Genomic DNA, 17,573 nt, shown 5'->3' on the forward strand with positions numbered 1-17,573 from the left:
CCGTGTGGACAGAGGCGCGATCACTCCTCTTTCTAACCTTGTGGCTTTTGCTTTGTTTTCTGTCGTCACTGGCTTGAGCCACAGGACAGTGTTGACTAGACCTGCTAAGGCTGGGTGGACTTGGCCTCTTCACTGCTGCTATGGCATCAGCTGTGGGGTTTTTGGAGATGCCCTGCCTTGCGCTGAGGGTGTCTCCTGTTTGCAGTTTGCTGAGAGTTATCATGAATGGGCCTGAAATTTTGTCAAATGCTCGTTTTGCATCTGCTGAAATGGTGACATGGTTTTTTTCCTCTTTAATCTATTAAAGTGGTTGATTGCATTGACTGGTTTTTGTATGTTAGGTCAATCTTTTTTTTTTCCCCGAAGTTACAAAGAGTTTTAAAAAAATGTTTATTTATTTATTTTTAAATTTTATTTTTGGCTGCGTTGGGTCTTAGTTGCCCCGCGGCACGTGGGATCTTAGTTCCCCAACCAGGGATTGAATCCGTGTCCCCTGCGTTGGAAGGCAGATTCTTCTCCACTGGACCACCAGGGAAGTCCTACGTTAAGTCAGTCTTATGTTCCTGGAAGAAACTCATTTGGGCGTGTTCTGTCACCTTTCTGTGTTTTACTGAATGCAGTTTGCTAATGTTTTGTTAGAGTTTGGGGTCTGTATTCATGAGGGATGTCAGTCTGCCTTTTTTCCCTCGTAATGTCCTTGTCTGGATTTCTGTCAGGGTTATGCTGGCCTATGTTTGAGTCTTGCTTGCTGGCCTTATAAACAAGCTAGGACAGGTTCCCTTCCCCTTTGTTTTCTGAAGGACTTGGTTTAGTATTGGTATTAGTTCTTCCTTAGTTTTTTGGTAGACTTCACTAGTGAAGCTGTCTGGGTTCACTGTTTTCTTTGTGGGAAGTTTTACAAATATTAATTCAATTTCTTTCCTTTCATCTTAATTCAAATTATTTCCTTTCATCTGCCTAATACGGTTGAATTCACTCTCGTTTTTCTGTCTTCTTAAGACGGAAGCACAGATCAGTGATTTCACACTTGTCTTCATTTCTTATACAACCATTAAAAACTATAATTTTTTTTCTAAGCGCTGCTTTAGTTTCCTACACAAAGTCTGATAGATCGCACTTTATCTTTCTGTTAAAAATATTTTAAAATTTCCTATGTTTGATCCATGAGTTATTTAGAAGTCTGTTGTTTAATTTACAAGTATTTGGAGATTTTCTAAATATCTTTTGTTACTGATTTCTAATATAATTCCATTTAGTCAGAGAATATTCTCTGTATGATTTTCACCCTTTGAATTTGTTGATACTTGTTTTATGGTCAAACATATGGTTTGTTAGTGAATATTTTGTTTGCACTTAAGAAGAGTGTGTATTACACTTTTTTTGAGTGTCATATTCTGTGATTGTCAGGTGAGTCAAATATTGCCCAAATCTTTTTTTTTTTTTTTTTGGCGGTACGCGGGCCTCTCATGGTTGTGGCCTCTCCCGTTGCGGAGCACAGGATCCGGACGCGCAGGCTCAGCGGCCATGGCTCACGGGCCCAGCCGCTTCGTGGCACGTGGGATCTTCCCGGACCGGGGCACGAACCCGCGTCCCCTGCATCGGTAGGCGGACTCCCAACCACCGCGCTACCAGGGAAGCCCTGCCCAAATCTTTTATATCCTTACTCTTTTTTTTTTTGTCTACTTGTTCAATCAGTTATTGAAAGAGGGGTATTCAAGTTTCCAGTCACATTTGTGGATTTGTCTTTTTCCTTTTAGTTCTCTCAACTTCATGTATTTGCAAGGTTTTATTCAGTGCATACAAATCAATCCAAGACGATTGGTTTATCTTCCTGATGAATTTACGCTGTTATTGTTGTGAAAGATCGAAGTCTACTTTGTCTGCTATCAGTATATCTGCATGAGTGTTCTTATACTCAGTAATTGCATAGTCTATCTTTTCCATCCTGTGCTTTCAGTGTTCTGTGTCTTTATGTATAAAGCTTGTCTGTTATAAAGTGCATATCATTTGGTCTTGCTTTTTATCCAATCTGACAGTCTCTACTTTTCAAAAAAATAACTATAATAACTACCATTTATTGAGGCACTTTATAGGCATTATGTAATTTCATTTCTTCCAGATTTTTTTTATTGTAGTAAAATATACATAACATGAAATTTACCATTTTAACCATTTTATAATATATAGCCTGTAGCATTAAGTGTATTTATGATGTTGTACAACACTTACCACCACCCGCCTCTGGAACTTTCTCATCTTCTCAAACTGAAACTCTGTCCCCACTAAATGCTAACTGCCGTCCCCTTCCCAGCCCTGGCACCCACCCTCCTACTTTTTGTCTCTATGGATTTGACGACCCTGGGGACCTCATGTAAGTGGAATCATACATTATTTGTCCTCTTGTGCCTGGCTTATTTCACTTAGTATGATGTCACCCATGCTGTAGCAGGTGTCAGAATCCCTCCTTTTTAAGGCTGAATAACATTCCATTGTATGGATGGACCACATTTTGCTTATTCACTCATTGGTCAATGGGTATTTGGGTTGCTTCCACTTTTTTCTTTCTTGGCTGTTGTGAATAATGCTGCTGTGGACACTGGTGTACAAATATCTCTTAAAGACCCTGTTTTTGGTTCTTCTGAGTATATAATCAGAAGTGGAATTGCTGAATCATATGGTAATGCTGCACTGCTTTACATTTCCACCAGCAGCAGACAAGGGTTCAAATTTCTCCACGTTCATTGTTTCTGGGTTGGTTCTTTTTAAAATATTTATTCATTTATTTTATTTATTTGGCTGTGCTGGGTCTTAGTTGTGGCATGTGGGATCTAGTTCCCTGACCAGGGATCGAACCCAGGCCCCCTGCATTGGGAGCATGGAGCCTTAGCTACTGGACCACTAGCGAAGTCCCAGTTGTTTCTGTGTTTTTGATAGTAGCCATCCTCATGGGTGTGGAGTAGTATATTTGCTGCATTTCTCTAATGATTAGTGATGCTAATCTCTGCTTTTTGATGGAGTATTTAGTCTGTTTACATTTAGTGCGGTTATTAGAGTGTTTGGGTTTAAATCTACCACCTTGATGTTTGATTTCTATTTTTCCATCTGTTTCTCTGTTTCTCCTTTCCTCCCTTTTTTCTTTTTTTGGTGAATCAAGTTTTTAAAATTCTGTTTTATGTCCTTTATTGACTTCTTAGTTCTGCCCTTTTGTGTTATTTTATAGTGGTTCCTATAGAGATTAAATATGTGTGTTTAATTTATCATGGTCTACCTTAAAAGTTAATCCTGTACTTCACAAACAGTACAGAAGGTCCCAGTGACCACCTTCTACTTCTAGTGCTCTTGGCTGCATATATTTTAGTTCTTGTGCTAGAAAATTCTACAACACAGTTTTCATCTTTACTTTAGCTAATAGTCTTTAAAAATAGTTAGAGGTGTATTACATTTAATTGTTAAAGTCTTGGATGCCTTTGTTTACTAAATTGAGAATTTCTGAGTCCAGTGGTTAGGAGTTTGTGCTCTCACTGCCGAGGGCCCGGGTTCAATCCCTGGTCAGGGAGCTAAAATCCCACAAGCCTCCCAGTGCAGCCAAAAAAAAAGAAAGAGAGAATTTCTGTAGAACTGCGCCGTACTTGGCTTGACATGCTAAATGTATTAGTTGAACGTTGTAAAACAAGCAGTACCCACTGGCCCCTGTAGAAAACTCTCAGACCCCAGGTCAGTGTGGGGGGTAAGTAGAGGCTCTGGAGCCAGGGGCCTGGCCAGTCCTCACCCTGCCGTGTACTCACTGTGCCATGTACTTGCTGTGTGATCTTGTGCAAGCCTGTTTTCTCCTCTTACAAGGGGTCCAGGGACTTCCCTGGTGGTGCAGTGGTTAAGAATCCACCTGCCAATGCAGGGGACACGGGTTCAAGCCCTGGTCCGGGAAGATCCCACATGCTGCGGAGCAACTAAGCCCGTGCACCACAACTACTGAGCCTGCGCTCTAGTGCCTGTGAGCCACAACTACTGAGCCTGTGTGCCACAACTACTGAAGCCCACGTGCCTACAGCCTGTGCTCCGCAACAAGAGAAGCCACCACAATGAGAAGCCCTCGCACCGCAACGAAGAGTAGCCTCCTCTCGCTGCAACTAGAGAAAGCCCGCGCGCAGCAACAAAGACCCAACTCAGCCAAAAATAAATAATAAAATAAAATAAATTAATTTTAAAAAAAGGGAGTCGATAATAGGCATTGCTAGGAGGGTAAAATGAGTTAATATGAATGAATAACTCAGAGTGGTGCTTGGCACACAGCAAGTGCTATATAATTGCTGTTCTTGCTGTTGTTACACAGTGAGCAGGTTCACATCCCTTGGAGATCCAGGATCTGCAGCAAAAAGAGACTTTTTCATCCTTCGCAAACCAACACGGGCATGAAAGTCCAGCCCTAGCTGTGTATGTGACAAACCTCTAAGGTGTGAAATTACTTTTCATAGGAGAATAAACCTCAGATTATTAATTTGTTCATTCTTTGGAAAATGTTTTAGAGATGAAAAGGGCTACTAAAATAATGTTAAGTATAACTTATTATCTTTTTTTTTTTTTTTTTTTTTGCGGTACGTGGGCCTCTCACTGCTGTGGCCTCTCCCGCTGCGGAGCACAGGCTCCGGACACGCAGGCTCAGCGGCCATGGCTCACGGGCCCAGCCGCTCCACGGCATGTGGGATCCTCCCGGACCAGGGCACGAACCCGTGTCCCCTGCATCGGCAGGCGGACTCTCAACCACTGCGCCACCAGGGAAGCCCTAACTTATTATCTTAAATTTATCTTTTTGCAACTGGATTCATGTTGTTAACCGAGAAGAGTGTTTTAGCATCCATCCCAATTGCTTCCCTGAGGCCGACTCCTGCCCAGTGGAGACGAGGCTCTGGTGGCACTGCAGTTCTCTCCAAGTGCCCTGTTGCTGACCTCTGTGCCTACCATTGGGTTTCTGAATAGAAAAGCCATGCAGTGGAGTCATTTCTGGCATAGAAGAATCAGCTCCAACAAATGACTCTCCCGTAGATGGCAATCATCAGCCCTGGACAAGGTAGAAAAGCAGCTACCTGAGGACTCTGGAAGGGGGGACAGCAGACAGATCCTGAGGGCAGCTTAGACTTAGAGGCATGGCCGGCACACAGTGTGTCTCTTGTTTGCATATCTTTCCTCTGAGGGCTGCACAGTCACTGCAGGGGTGGTGTGGTGGCTAAAACTCTGGGTGGAAAGACCGTGCGCTTCCTCGTTAGACTAAGGGGAGGAGCTGGTATCCACAGCTGCTGGGGAGAAATCCTGGAATGAGGAATTCTGCGACTAAACTCTGCTCAGATTTCTGTCCAAGCCTTGAACCGTGCACACACACAGGGCATGGGGAGAAGCCACCTGGAGTGAGAGCGAGGCCACCGCTTCCCACAAAATCAACAGCAACACAGTTTGCAGTTTGAATCTAATGAGATTAATCGCCTGCTAAAGCAAAACCATAAACTCTCTTCAGAGCAATATAATGGAATTCAGAGTCTCTACAACATAACATTTGCAACATACATGTTACAATCTGAAAGTACTCAACATACAAAGAGCCAGGGGGGTGTGAACCATCCTCAGGGAAAAGACAGTCAACAGACGCCAATCGTGTTATGACCCAGGTGTTGGATAGTCAAACAAGCACCTCACAGCTGGCTTAGTAACTGTGTTCAGTGAGGTAAAGGAAAATACACTCATAATGAACAAAAACATAGGAAATCTCGGTAGAGGAGTAGAAAATATTTTTCAAAACAAGCCAGTTGGAAACTTTAGAACTGGAAAATAAACACCTGAAATAAAAAATTCACTGAATGGGCATAATAGAATGGAAATGACAGGAAGTAGTCAGACTTCAAAGACAAATTAGTAGAAATCATCTGGTCTGAAGAAAAACTGGGGAAATGATTGAGGGAAAAGCATGAAGAGCCCTAGGGACTCATGGGGCAGTGTGAAGTGTCTCAGGCAGGGTAACTATGGAGCCCAGAGGGGAGGCGAGAGACACAGTGGGGCAGGAGAAGTACTTGAAGAACAATGATCAGACTCTTTCCAAATATGGTGAAAAACGTAAATTTATAGATTTCAGAAGCTCAGTGAGTCCCAAACAGGATGAATATGACTAAAACCATAAACAGGCACATCATTTTCAAATTACTGAAAACTTTAAGATTAACTTTAAAAATCTTGACGGCAGCCAGAGAAAAACAAGACTACATATACACACAGCATCACAAAGACTAGGAACTTATCATCAGAAGGCAAGTGGAGCTGCATCTATAAAGTTCTGGAAGAAAGATAGTCAACCCTCCAGGAGTGTGTGTTAAATACAGATGTTTTCAGAAGAAGGAAGACTGATGGAATTTGTTGCCATCATCTGTGTACTGCCAGACATGCTGAAGAAAGTCTTTCCAGGCTGAAGGAAAATGATACCAGAGTGAAACTCAGGTCTTTATGAGTGAGTGATGAGCATCAAAAAGGGTAAATATCTGGGGGGAACGTTTTCTTTAAAATACGTATTTAAAGAAAAAATCAGAACATGTCTTGGGTTTGTAATGCATACAGATGAAATACGTATGATAACTGTAGCATAAGGAACAGTGAAGGGGATCTGTGGACCTGCAGGTTCTGCCTTTACATGAAGTGCTGCAGTACTGATTCTAAGTAAGCTGTGAAACAGTGGGGATGTGTGTTGCAGTCCTAGAGCAATAACCATAAAAATAATGCAGAGACTCATAACTGAAGAACCAAAAGATAAATTGACAGGGGATTTTTAAAAATATTCAAATAATATAAGAGAAAACAGGAAAGAGAGAACAGAGAAATAAAACACCAGAGAGACAGCAGAAAACAAATAATAAAATGGTAGCCTTAAATCCAACCATAGCATCATTATACATTTGCCAATGCCCAGCATCAAGAGTGATCCTGATGTAAATATGGACTTGAGGCAACAGTGATGTGTCAGTGTAGGTTCATCAGAGTACCTATCTGGGGCCGGATGTTGACAGTGGGGGAGGCTCTGCTTGTGTGGGGGCAGGGGGTGTATGGGAATTCTCTTACTTCCTGCTCAGTTTAGCTGTGAACCCAAAACTGCTCTAAAAAAATTAAGTCTTTTATGTATTAAAACCAAGGAACAAGTAGAAAAATAATAAAATGGTAGACCTAAGTCTAACCACAGTGATAATTAAATTAAATGTTAATGGACTAAACTCTCCACTTAAAAGGTAGAGATTATCAGAATGCGTAAATAAGCAAGACCCTACTACATGCTGTCTGTGGGAGATTCACTTTAAAATTATTTATTTATTAATTTTTGGGTCTGTGTTGGGTCTTCGTTTCTGTGCGAGGGCTTTCTCTAGTTGCGGTGAGCGAGGGCCACTCTTCATCGTGGCGCGCGGGGCTCTCACTGTCGCGGCCTCTCTTGTTGCGGAGCACAGGCTCCAGACGCGCAGGCTCAGTAGTTGTGGCTCACGGGCCCAGTTGCTCTGCGGCACATGGGATCTTCCCAGACCAGGGCTCGAACCCTTGTCCCCTGCATTGGCAGGCAGATTCTCAAGAACTGCGCCACCAGGGAAGCCCGAGATTCACTTTAACTATCAAAAACACAGGTTGAAAATAAGTGAATGCAAAATGTGTATGTATACAAATAGCGTAAGAAGGCTGGAGTGGCTATATTAATATCAGATAAGGTAGATTCACAATATGGAGTATTACTAAAGAGAACGAGGAAATTCTAATAATAAAGAGGTTGTTTCATCAGGAAAACATCAATTATGAATGCACCCAATAAAGGGAGTAATAAGCAATCATAGTAGGCAATTTTAGCATCTTTCTCTCACCAGTTATTAGAACAAAAGACCTAAAGAAATCAGTAAAGACATAGAGGATCTGAACAGTGCTCCCAAGCATCTTGAGCTGATTGATATTTGTGGAAAGCCACACCCATCAGAAGCAGAACACAAATTCCTTCTAAGTGCATATTCTCTAACAAAGACCAACTGCTGTGCCCTAAAACAAGTTTCTAAGCAAAGTAGTGTACAGCTGTATTTATTTGCGTAGGACATGATTATATAGAAGACACTAAGAAATCTGTGAAAAACTGCTAGAACTATTAAGTGAATTTAGCAAAATCTCAGAACTCAAGGTTAATATGCAAATTTTACTTGTATTTTTGTATACTAACAGCAAACCGTTACGAAATGCAATTAGAGGCCACCGCAGCCCCTGGGAGTCTGGAAAGGGGGAACTGCGAGCCAGTGAACGGCTCAGTCCCCGGGCAGCAGGGGCTGGTGGAGGTGGGGCGCTGCTGCTGCGAGGGGCTGGCGGAGGTCCGCACCAGCCACGCTGAAGGAGGAGGCTGAAGGAAGAAGGAGGAGGGACCACCAGAAGCGGGACACATGGACAAAGTTCAAGAGGAGGACAAGACATAGTAGAATCAGACTGCCGCTGTCTGAGAGCTGGGGCTACAGAGCTTGAAATTACCCTGGAAAACCTCTGAAATGTTGCGCCCTTCACCACTTCCTCCTACGGACTCCAGAGGCAACACACCTTATTAAGCATGAGAGTTGGAAGATCACTGTGTATATTTTGCAGGAGCACAGACTGAGGTGTTTCTGTTCCTCTGACCTTGAGTTACCGTTGCTTTCCATTGTGGTCTCTTTCCCCTCAGTGTTCCTCTCCGTTCTTCACTTCTAGTCCCACCGCCTTACCAAGTGTGATCGACTCACGCAGGTGAATTAGACCATCTTTTCGCACGCTGTTTTCCTCCCTGTCTGCCAGTATTACTCTGAACTTGACCGTTTTAACCTGAACCGTTCACGTGGGTTTGCAGTTCCCACTCTGCTTTTCAAACTTTCTGATGTCGCGTCACCATGACAGTCAGCATTGGCTCAGGTTACCCTGTGGACATACCTCTGTTAGGACAGTTAGCACATCCGGGGCTGCCCAGCCCGAGAGGTGCAGAGCAGGCACAGAGAAGTAATCCCGACAGAGAAAACGTTAAAGAGCTTGGCCTGCGGTTGACTTAATTACCACTTCAAGCGTGGGGAAGGTCCTTATACAGAAGTCCTGGCCGGTGATAATCTGGCCTCAAGGAAAACAGAGGAGCAGGTGGCTTACGTTGCAGACCGCTTTGTGGTTAGAACAGGGGGACATTTGATGGCGTGGGTTTTTAGCAAGAGGATGAAGTCCTTTAGTAAAGGGTAGAGTGCTTCAGCCAGGGGCTAGTGAATAAAACGCTGACTCCTGATGGCCATAAACGCCGGCACCTAACGCCTGTGGCCCTGCTCCCCGTCTCCAAAATGGCTTGGTGAGTTTCAGATTTGGCCATTTTTAAGTTTATGGGATAGATTAGGCATGACCCCTCTTGAAAGTTTCCCTGCAAGGTATATGGCAGGATATGTCTTCCCATGTAACAAAATACCGTTAAAAGTCGTAACTGCTGCTGTGCAACTTCTGCCTTTTAGTAGAAACTTCTATTCCTTGAACGACGTGTATTGGTGCATCTTTCTTTGCTTTTTATCTCTTTCAAATAGAATGTTTCATGTTTGACTTGCTTATCTGTATGTCTCCTGGGAATTAGTTTCTGCCCAGTACTTCCTGCTGGTTTATTTCATAGGACACTTTTAAGGAGTGAGGTTGCAGATGGGTTCACAGGTGACTTGACCTTGGAAAACTGTGGGGATTGACAGAGGGAACTCGTCTTTGAGCACCTGTTCTCAGAGCAACATTCAGATCTGTAGAAACATACCTAGGCTCATTGGATGAACATTTAGAATTCTAGTAAATTGCTCAGAGATTCCTAAAGTCCACTTTAGAGGATCAGACTGTGCGACTGTGTTGTTGTTATTTTAATTTGTGTAGTGTCCAAAGTTACTTTTTAAAAAGATTAATTTGTTTATTTTTGGCTGTGTTGGGTCTTCATTGCTGCGTGTGGGCTTTCTCTAGTTGCGGCGAGAAGGGGCTACTCTTTGTTGTGATGCGTGGGCTTCTTACTGCGGTGGCTTCTCTTGTTGCAGAGCACGGGCTCTAGGCGTGTGGGCTTCAGTAGTTGCAGCATGCGGGCTCAGCAGTTGCGGCTCACGGGCTTAGTTGCTCCGCGGCATGTGGGATCTTCCCAGACCAGGGCTCGAACCCGTGTCCCCTGCATTGGCAGGCAGATTCTTAACTACTGCGCCACCAGGGAAGTCCCCAAAGTTATGTTTTTAAAAGTGTTCGTGCTTTTTGTAAAGTGATTTGTTCTAAGCACATTAAAGGTCATTCAAGTGTTGTTCAAAAAAAAGAAAGAAAAAAGAAATTAGAGAGTTAATTATATTTACAATAATACCCAAAGACAAAATATTTAGTAATATGTTTAACAAAAGATGTGTAAGAGCGCCTCTTCACTGAAAGCCACAGAACATTGCTGAGAGAAATTAAAGACAACTTGAAGGGACTTCCCTGGTGGTCCAGTGGCTAAGACTCTGTGCTCCCAGTGCAGGGGGCCCGGGTTCAGTTCCTGGTCAGGGAACTCGTCCCACATGCCGCAACTAAAAAAAGATCCCGCGTGCCACAACTAAGACCCGGCGCAGCCAAATAAATATTTTAAAAAATAAACAAAGACAACTTGAAGAAATGGAGAGAGAGCATGTTTGTAGATTAGAAGACTCAATATTGTTAAAATGTCAGTTATCCCAGTCAAGATTCCAGAAGGCTTTTTGTAGTAATTGACAAAATGATTCTAAAACATGGAAATGCAGGTGACCTGGAATTGCCAAAGCAATTACACAAAGCAGGGCTTCACTCTGCCTGACTTCAGACTTTCTGTAAAGCTTCAGTAGTTGAGACTGTGTGGTACTGGTGACACACAGATGAACGGAACAGAATAGGAAGTCCAGAAGTAGACCCACACACAGACAATTGATTTTCAACAAGGATGTCAAGAGAATTTAATATGAAAAGGAAAGCCTTTTTAACACATGGTGCTACAACTGGATAAACATAGGGAAGAAAAATGAACTTGATCTTTACTTCACACCATGACACAAAAGTAACTCAAAGAAAACACAGGAAATCCTTATGACCCTGAGGTCAAGGCAGAGATTTCTTAGGACGCAAAAAGCAAGAACCATAAAAGAAAAAATGGATGCATTCGATTTTACCAAAATGAAAACATTTGCTCTTCTGAAGATACCCGTTAGAAAATGAAAAGACAAGTCACAAAATGGGAGAAAATATTTACAGTACATATATCTGACAAAATACATGAAGAGTTAGCACGTAATAATAGACAGATGGCCCAGCCGAACAGCGTGGCCCAAAGATGTGAACAGACACATTATGAGAGATGTAAGATGTGTGAATGGCTGACAAGCAGGACAGAGGTGCTGACTGTCGCTAGTTACCAGGGAAACGCAGGTTGGAACAGCAGGAGAACCGCTGCCCGGCCGCCGGTGCGAGGCCACTAGCTGGCAGGGCCAGAGCAGGTGAGCCAGCCACTGCACACGGAGCCGCTGCCCGAGAATAGCAGGGCAGCTTCCCAGAGAGTCCCCTTGACCTGGTGCTTCCAAGTATTTACCCAAGAGGAAGGAAAGCAAGCGACTGTGCAGGAACGGGCCCAAGAACGTCCCCAGCAGCGTTAGCCACCAAAATGTGGAAACAGCCACATGGCCATCAGCAGGCAGCGGGCAAGGGAAGTGTCCTCGCAGTGGATGCCACTCAGCCACGAGAGGGCAAAGTATGGAGGAATCTGAAGATCGCTGTGGCCATGCTGAAGGGCAGGAGCCCGACACAAGGTGCGCGGACAGTGTGGTCCGTTCTCCTGAAATTCCAGAAGACACCGTCCACATGCAGCGGCAGGGCTTGGCCGGGCAGGCGGGGGCTGTGGAGGGGCCGCACGGTGTGGACACCGTACTCAGTCGTGTCCACTGAGTAGCAGACAGAGGTGTCGACTGAGACCTGATTCCTGAATCAAAGGTGTCAATGCGGCTGTGACACCAGTAGTTGCCACCTGAGGGGATTTCACATTCTAGAAAGGGGATGGTGCCGCAGGAAAGAGCAGGTGTTCTTTTTGTTTTTGCGGTACACGGGCCTCTCACCATTGTGGCCTCTCCCGTCGCGGAGCACAGGCTCCGGACGCGCAGGCTCAGCGGCCATGGCTCACGGGCCCAGCCGCTCCGCGGCATGTGGGATCCTCCTGGACCGGGGCACGAACCCGTGTCCCCTGCATCAGCAGGCGGACTCCCAACCACTGCGCCACCAGGGAAGCCCAAGAGCAGGTGTTTTTAATGGGGGGACTTGACGTGGGGGGTGGCGTCTGCTCCATCAGCCTGGACTAAAGGCAGCACAGAGCGAATGGCAGGACAGACCCCAGCCCGGGACCCCCAGGCCCTGGGCCAGTGGGCGGAGGGGCTTCTCGCCCCCCAGCCCCAAGCGCGCCCTCTGTGGAACCTGAACCAGCCCCCCTCACGCGCAGCTCCACCCTGCAGCTGTTTTTGTTAAGAAAAAAGTGTTTTTAGAGGTGACTTTTATGTGTTTGGGACAGATTATAATTGTAGTTCCCACCTTTCAGAATAAAAACCCGACTCACGATTTACTTCCGGGGTTGTGCAGGCCGGTGTGTTTCCCCGGTTACGTTAGAAGTGTGGCACCGTGAGCGCTGAATCGCGTGGGCTGTCGCGTTTCGTGTGGTTTTAGCGTTAGGACGTTTACTTGCAGTCTGTTTGCTCTCTGGATCCATCACCCGCCAGAGGCACCTGCACCCAGTACTGCCTGTGTCACGGCTTTTAGTGCCCCAGCTGGGTGTTTTCCACACACCCTCCCATGATGACAACAGGCCCAACGGCACAAAACTGTTAAGACCGAGGGGTCCTGACCAGCCTGGCCACCCCAGAGGCACCCTTGCCATTCCGTCTCTGGGTGAAAATACTGGAAATCGAATTCGGGTCTTATGAGGACAGGATGAGATGGCGGGTGGGAGGGCCGTCCGAGCTCTGAGGCAGGACTGGCTCACCCAGACCCTCTCTGCTCAGTCCTTCTTCCTGGAAGCAGCAGCGAACGGTGGGAAACTGGCGGAGGAGGGAGTGAGTCCATCAGATCCTGATCCGGGTGGGCCGAGCCGTGGGGGTTCCTGACGAAAAGTCCAGTTGGACCCCGAGCCCCGGGCGTGGTTTGGCTGCGCTTGGCCGGCAGCACGGCCTCACCTATCCACCTCGATTTGCAGGCCCCGGACCGAGGGTCTGCCGGCCTCCAGGAGGGCCAGGTAAGCATCCTGCGCCCTGGCCCCCGCCCGGTGCCCTGCCCTGCCAGGCGTCGCCTGTGGCCACACGGCACCCCTCTCTCTCGCAGACCCTGAGCTCCGGGACATGGCGCTCCAGCGCGCCGTCCTCCTGGCCAGCCTCCTGGTGGAAGTTGCCAGTAGATCCTCAGGAAGTGCGGTGAGCACCCAGCACGTGGCTCGTGGGCTCTTCACCCAGGGGCTCGCCCTTCCACCTCTAGGTGCCACCCTTGTCCCGGCCCCCGAGATGCTGGCCGTGCCCACTGCCAGGGTCAGAGGGGCCTGTGCCTCTGGGCGGGCAGCAGATGCACAGCCCCGCCCCTGGCACCCGCTCCACTCTGCCTGCTAGAACCTCCTTTCCCTCTGCCCAACTAGACCTCTTTCTGGAGCTGAAATAGGGTCTCCACAGAGCTGCCCCCACTGGCACTGGCCACAGCTAGTGGGGCGGACAGAGACGCCCACTTCAGGCTCAGACTCGGCCAGGTCATGGCTCTCCCAAGCCGGTGACACAGGTGTGCCAGGCTGTGGTTTCTGGAGGTGCCCGGCCATGTGTGCACACACCCAGCTGCTCGTCCTCCAGGATGGTGAGCCTTCCAGCCACTCTGCCCCTGCCGGGTTGGGTGGGACAGGACGGCCAGGCTTCCCCCTCGGGCTTGGCCTCAGCCCCCTGGAGTCCAGGATGCGCCCACCATTCCTCAGCTGCCCTGAGGTGCCCCTTGCAAATCACAGCGTGCTAGTCCTGGGAAACCAGCTCGGCTGGGCTGAGCGCACGGAGCGGAGCTGCCCGGACGCCTCCCGAGGCCCCTGCCGCCGCCTGGTCTGTGAGTGCAGTGCCCGCAGCGCCCACTCCTGCGCGTGGACCTGGCCTTTCCTCTGTGGGGGCCGAGCTGGACCCCCGATGGAGGTGCCTGTAGACTTGCAGAAGCATCGCAGAAGCGTCCAGGAATGTGGGCTGTTTGGTCGGGAGCGCGGGCAGACGCGCTGTGAGGGCTGCACAGGCCTCTCACTAGGGAGGCCGAGGGGGCCTGGAGTTACCTTCCTGTTTCACCACTGCCCAGAAACATATGTGCTTCCTTTCTTAGCAGCTTCGTCTTTTGATTTTCAAAGCCACCAGCTGCAAGTGGCGACTAATATAAATAACTCCACGGTTGAAATGCCTGCCCTGTGCCCACCTGTGGCCCACAAGGCGAGAGGTGGCGGCTCTTCCCATGACCCAGGAGACCCCCGTGAGAAAAGAAGGGGCTGCAGGGAGGCCCCAAGGGGAGGGTGGGCGGGCAGTGGAGGAGAGGACCACCCCCTGCCCACCAGGCTGCTCCAGCCCACCCCCAACAGAATCTCTGGGTGGGCCCCAAGGGATCCCCCGAGGGATTCCTGCCTTTGGGAGTCCAGGTGCCACGGAATGTGCCCTGGCAGGTCCCAGCCCAACACTTCGGTTGTTGGTTCAGTCACCAAACGCTCGCCGGACACCAAGTGCTGTCCCAGGGAGCGTCTGTGGGGTGTGGCCGTGCGTCCTCACCTTGCTCTGGGTCAGCGAGGCACAGTCACCGGACGCTGACTACAAGAGGCCAGAGCCCCAGGTGCTGGGGTGAGCTTGCCGGGAGCCCCTCTGCGGATATCGCCCTGGGCCTGGCCCGCACAAGCTGCCCGGCCGCAGGGTCTGGAAACTCACCACTATCTCCCCTCTAGGGCCAGCAGCCCAAGTGTTGTGTGGACGTGGTGGACACCAACGCCACCTGCCCAGGCACTAACCTGTGTGGCCCAGGTGAGCTTTGGCATGAGCAAGCCTAGATGGCCTCGGGAAGGAGGGGCCGGAGGGGTGGGCAGAGGCAGCGAGCGTGATGGGGCCTCGTCCTGGGAGGTGGGGGCAGGACCCCAGGAGGACACGGTGGCCCCAGGCCTGCGGGGTGGGGGCAGGTAAGACTGCCTCTTCCCTCGCAGGGAGTTTCAGCTGCCCTGAGGTAAGCTGACATAAGACAGGAGCAGCAAAGTACAGAAACGTGTACAGGTTTTACAGGACATGGGAGGAAGTGGAGTCCCAAGTAAGTGGCAGAATCAGCGCTTACACATCAGGTTGAACAAGGAGGCGATTGTGGGCAAGTGGCTAAAACACTGGGGCAGCCGAAGGGAGACGGGGATGACTGTAACATGGTCGCCCGACTCCCGTCTTCTCCCGGTTGGGGGGTGGGGGGCAGCTCCCATATGGGGTTTGTCTCCTCCCCACTTGAGACTTTACCTTCAGAAAGTTTCACATATTAAAAGCCAAGTTGGTAGCTGTGGAGAGATTTGGGTTAGAAGTTGTGGGATAGGAGGTCGGCAAAGGGGAGGGGAAACAGATGGAACGAGCAGAAAGGAACCAGATGAGCACCAGCTCCCGTGTCTCACTGACCCTCAGTCCTGGGACAGCCCGTCCCGTCACACTCAGCTCAGGAAGAGGATTGTGGGTGGGCTCCCACCGGTGAAACCTCCGTGTGTGGGCAGTAGGTGGGGCGGGGACAGCGTGGAGACCCTCGACGCAGCCCTAGTCTCAGGAACTTTCCCAGTGGCCCGCCGTTGCCGCAACCTGTCGAGGTGACTGCCTGAAGTTCACATCAGTTTGCAGGGCTTTGGGAAACGGCAGTTCTGGTCCTTGTGATACCAGGTCAGAAGGGTGGGAGAGAAGCGGAAACGTTAGTATGGAGAGTCAGAGCCAGACAGTGGGGGAGACTGGGAGATTTCAGCACCCGGTCCAGTTTATAGGCGGCTGGGCCTCAAGGCCCGGGTCAGGACTGGAATCTGCTCCATCAGGCAGATCAGAGTTTCCTACTGAAAGGTCACTTCTCTCCGCAGCCAGCCCGCTTTCTACCAAAGAGAGTCACAGTGACACTAACTGTCTTACAAATAAGCCTAGCCTCACTAAACTTGGCCTGATTGTTGAAGGAAATTTAGCCACAACAGCGACTGACCACCAGGCGCTTTTGAAGTCTGCTTTGCTGGCCTTTTCCCAGGGCCTCTTGAGTCCAGGAGGCCGAGCCAAGGACTCAGCTCCAGACTTTGCCTGCAGTACCTCTAGGTTTGCGTGAACTCCTCTCTTCCTGAGGTCCCTGGTCCTGCCGGGCGGTGACCTTCCTTACTCACTGGGCAAGGCAGGGAACCCAGTGAGCCAGGCCCTGCGCTGCTTTTCAAGGGGCTTTAAGGCTCAGCAAAGTCAGCCTTCGCTCCTTAGATCTGGTTACTGGGCCTGGCCCCCAGCTGTGCTTTGTTCCTGCACACACAGCGCAGGGCCTCCTTGTGGCCAGCAGCCCTGGCGGCTTCACCAAGGAGCCCAGGTACCTTGGGGCTGGCGGAGGGAGCTCTTGGGAGAATCGTTGCCTTGGCGACAGGTCTGTACCCAGGACCCCATGTTCCTAGGCCTCCTCGATCAGCCCCCCCAGAGGTCAGCCCCTCCCAAGAAATGCCGAGTGAAGGGAAAGAGCCCAACTACTTCAGAAGAGAAGCCCTGGTCTTACGAGAAACGAAGGCCTGTTCCTGATACTTGTATGATTCCACGTTGGGTCTGACGTGGCCTCCTGGCACGGCGCTCAGCCCGTGCGCCCCCGTCACTCTTCAGACCCTGCCATCTGCTTGGCGTCACAGCAGGAAGGCCTTCCTCTGAGGGGACCCGTTTGTGTGCAGACTGCCTGCTGGTCAAGTCTGTGCCGGCCTCCAGCACCTGCAACCAATATTTCTCCAGTATGTTCTCTCAGCCCGTGCTACGTGCCGGGGTGTTGAGAAGAAATAAAGGTGTAAGACGCAATCTCTGCCCTTAAAGGGCGCAGTGGGCCAGGTGGACTGCCTGCAGACCGCCGGCTGGCAAGCGCTGGACAGCTCCCAGCCCCAGGTCGGGCCGCAGGCTGTGGGGAGGCCGCTGGCCGCGGCGTTGGGCAGGGCAGGAACGCGGGTCGAGTGTGCTTGGGCCGCCCGGGGGCGGGGGGCGGGCGGCAGCACACTGGCGCAGACGCCCCTTGTCCCTCGTGGCGGCCGAGTGGGAGTGCGCTGCAGCCCCTGGTGGATGTGGGAGGTGGGGCTCGCCTCTCGTCCCCTCCAGCGTGTATACTCGGCACCTGTCAGTGTCGGGTCCCCATCCGGGCCTCTGCAGCCCTTTCCGAGGCACCTGGCAAGGGGCCGGTGGGAATGCCCGTGCGAGAGAGGGCTGGCTGCGGTTCCCGCGGAGGCGGTTCTTGTTCTGAAGTCCATGCAAGCTCCAGAGTGGGTGAACTAGCGTCCTGGAATGAATGTGGTTTTACAACTCAAAGCATAGCGCTCCCCGAAG

General features: G+C 49.5%; 1 protein-coding gene across 10 annotated transcripts in view; it reads left to right on the top strand.

The window, feature by feature from the left end:
- C2H1orf159 (chromosome 2 C1orf159 homolog) overlaps positions 1-17,573 on the top strand; it is a 28,536-nt gene that overhangs the window by 5,576 nt on the left and 5,387 nt on the right. For 2 of the 10 annotated variants that reach the window (XM_060141778.1, XM_060141779.1), the window contains exons 2-4: positions 13,232-13,270; positions 13,357-13,445; positions 14,972-15,047. The exons of 1 other annotated variant lie outside the window; for it this stretch is intronic. In XM_060141778.1, coding sequence (XP_059997761.1) covers positions 13,374-13,445; positions 14,972-15,047 — 148 coding nt within the window. In that variant the 5' untranslated portion in view covers positions 13,232-13,270; positions 13,357-13,373. 7 more of the 10 variants (XM_060141780.1, XM_060141785.1, XM_060141781.1 and 4 more) reach the window with 7 other exon arrangements.

Source organism: Lagenorhynchus albirostris, chromosome 2 (assembly GCF_949774975.1).
Source record: "Lagenorhynchus albirostris chromosome 2, mLagAlb1.1, whole genome shotgun sequence".
In the NCBI taxonomy this organism is placed as follows: domain Eukaryota; kingdom Metazoa; phylum Chordata; class Mammalia; order Artiodactyla; family Delphinidae; genus Lagenorhynchus; species Lagenorhynchus albirostris.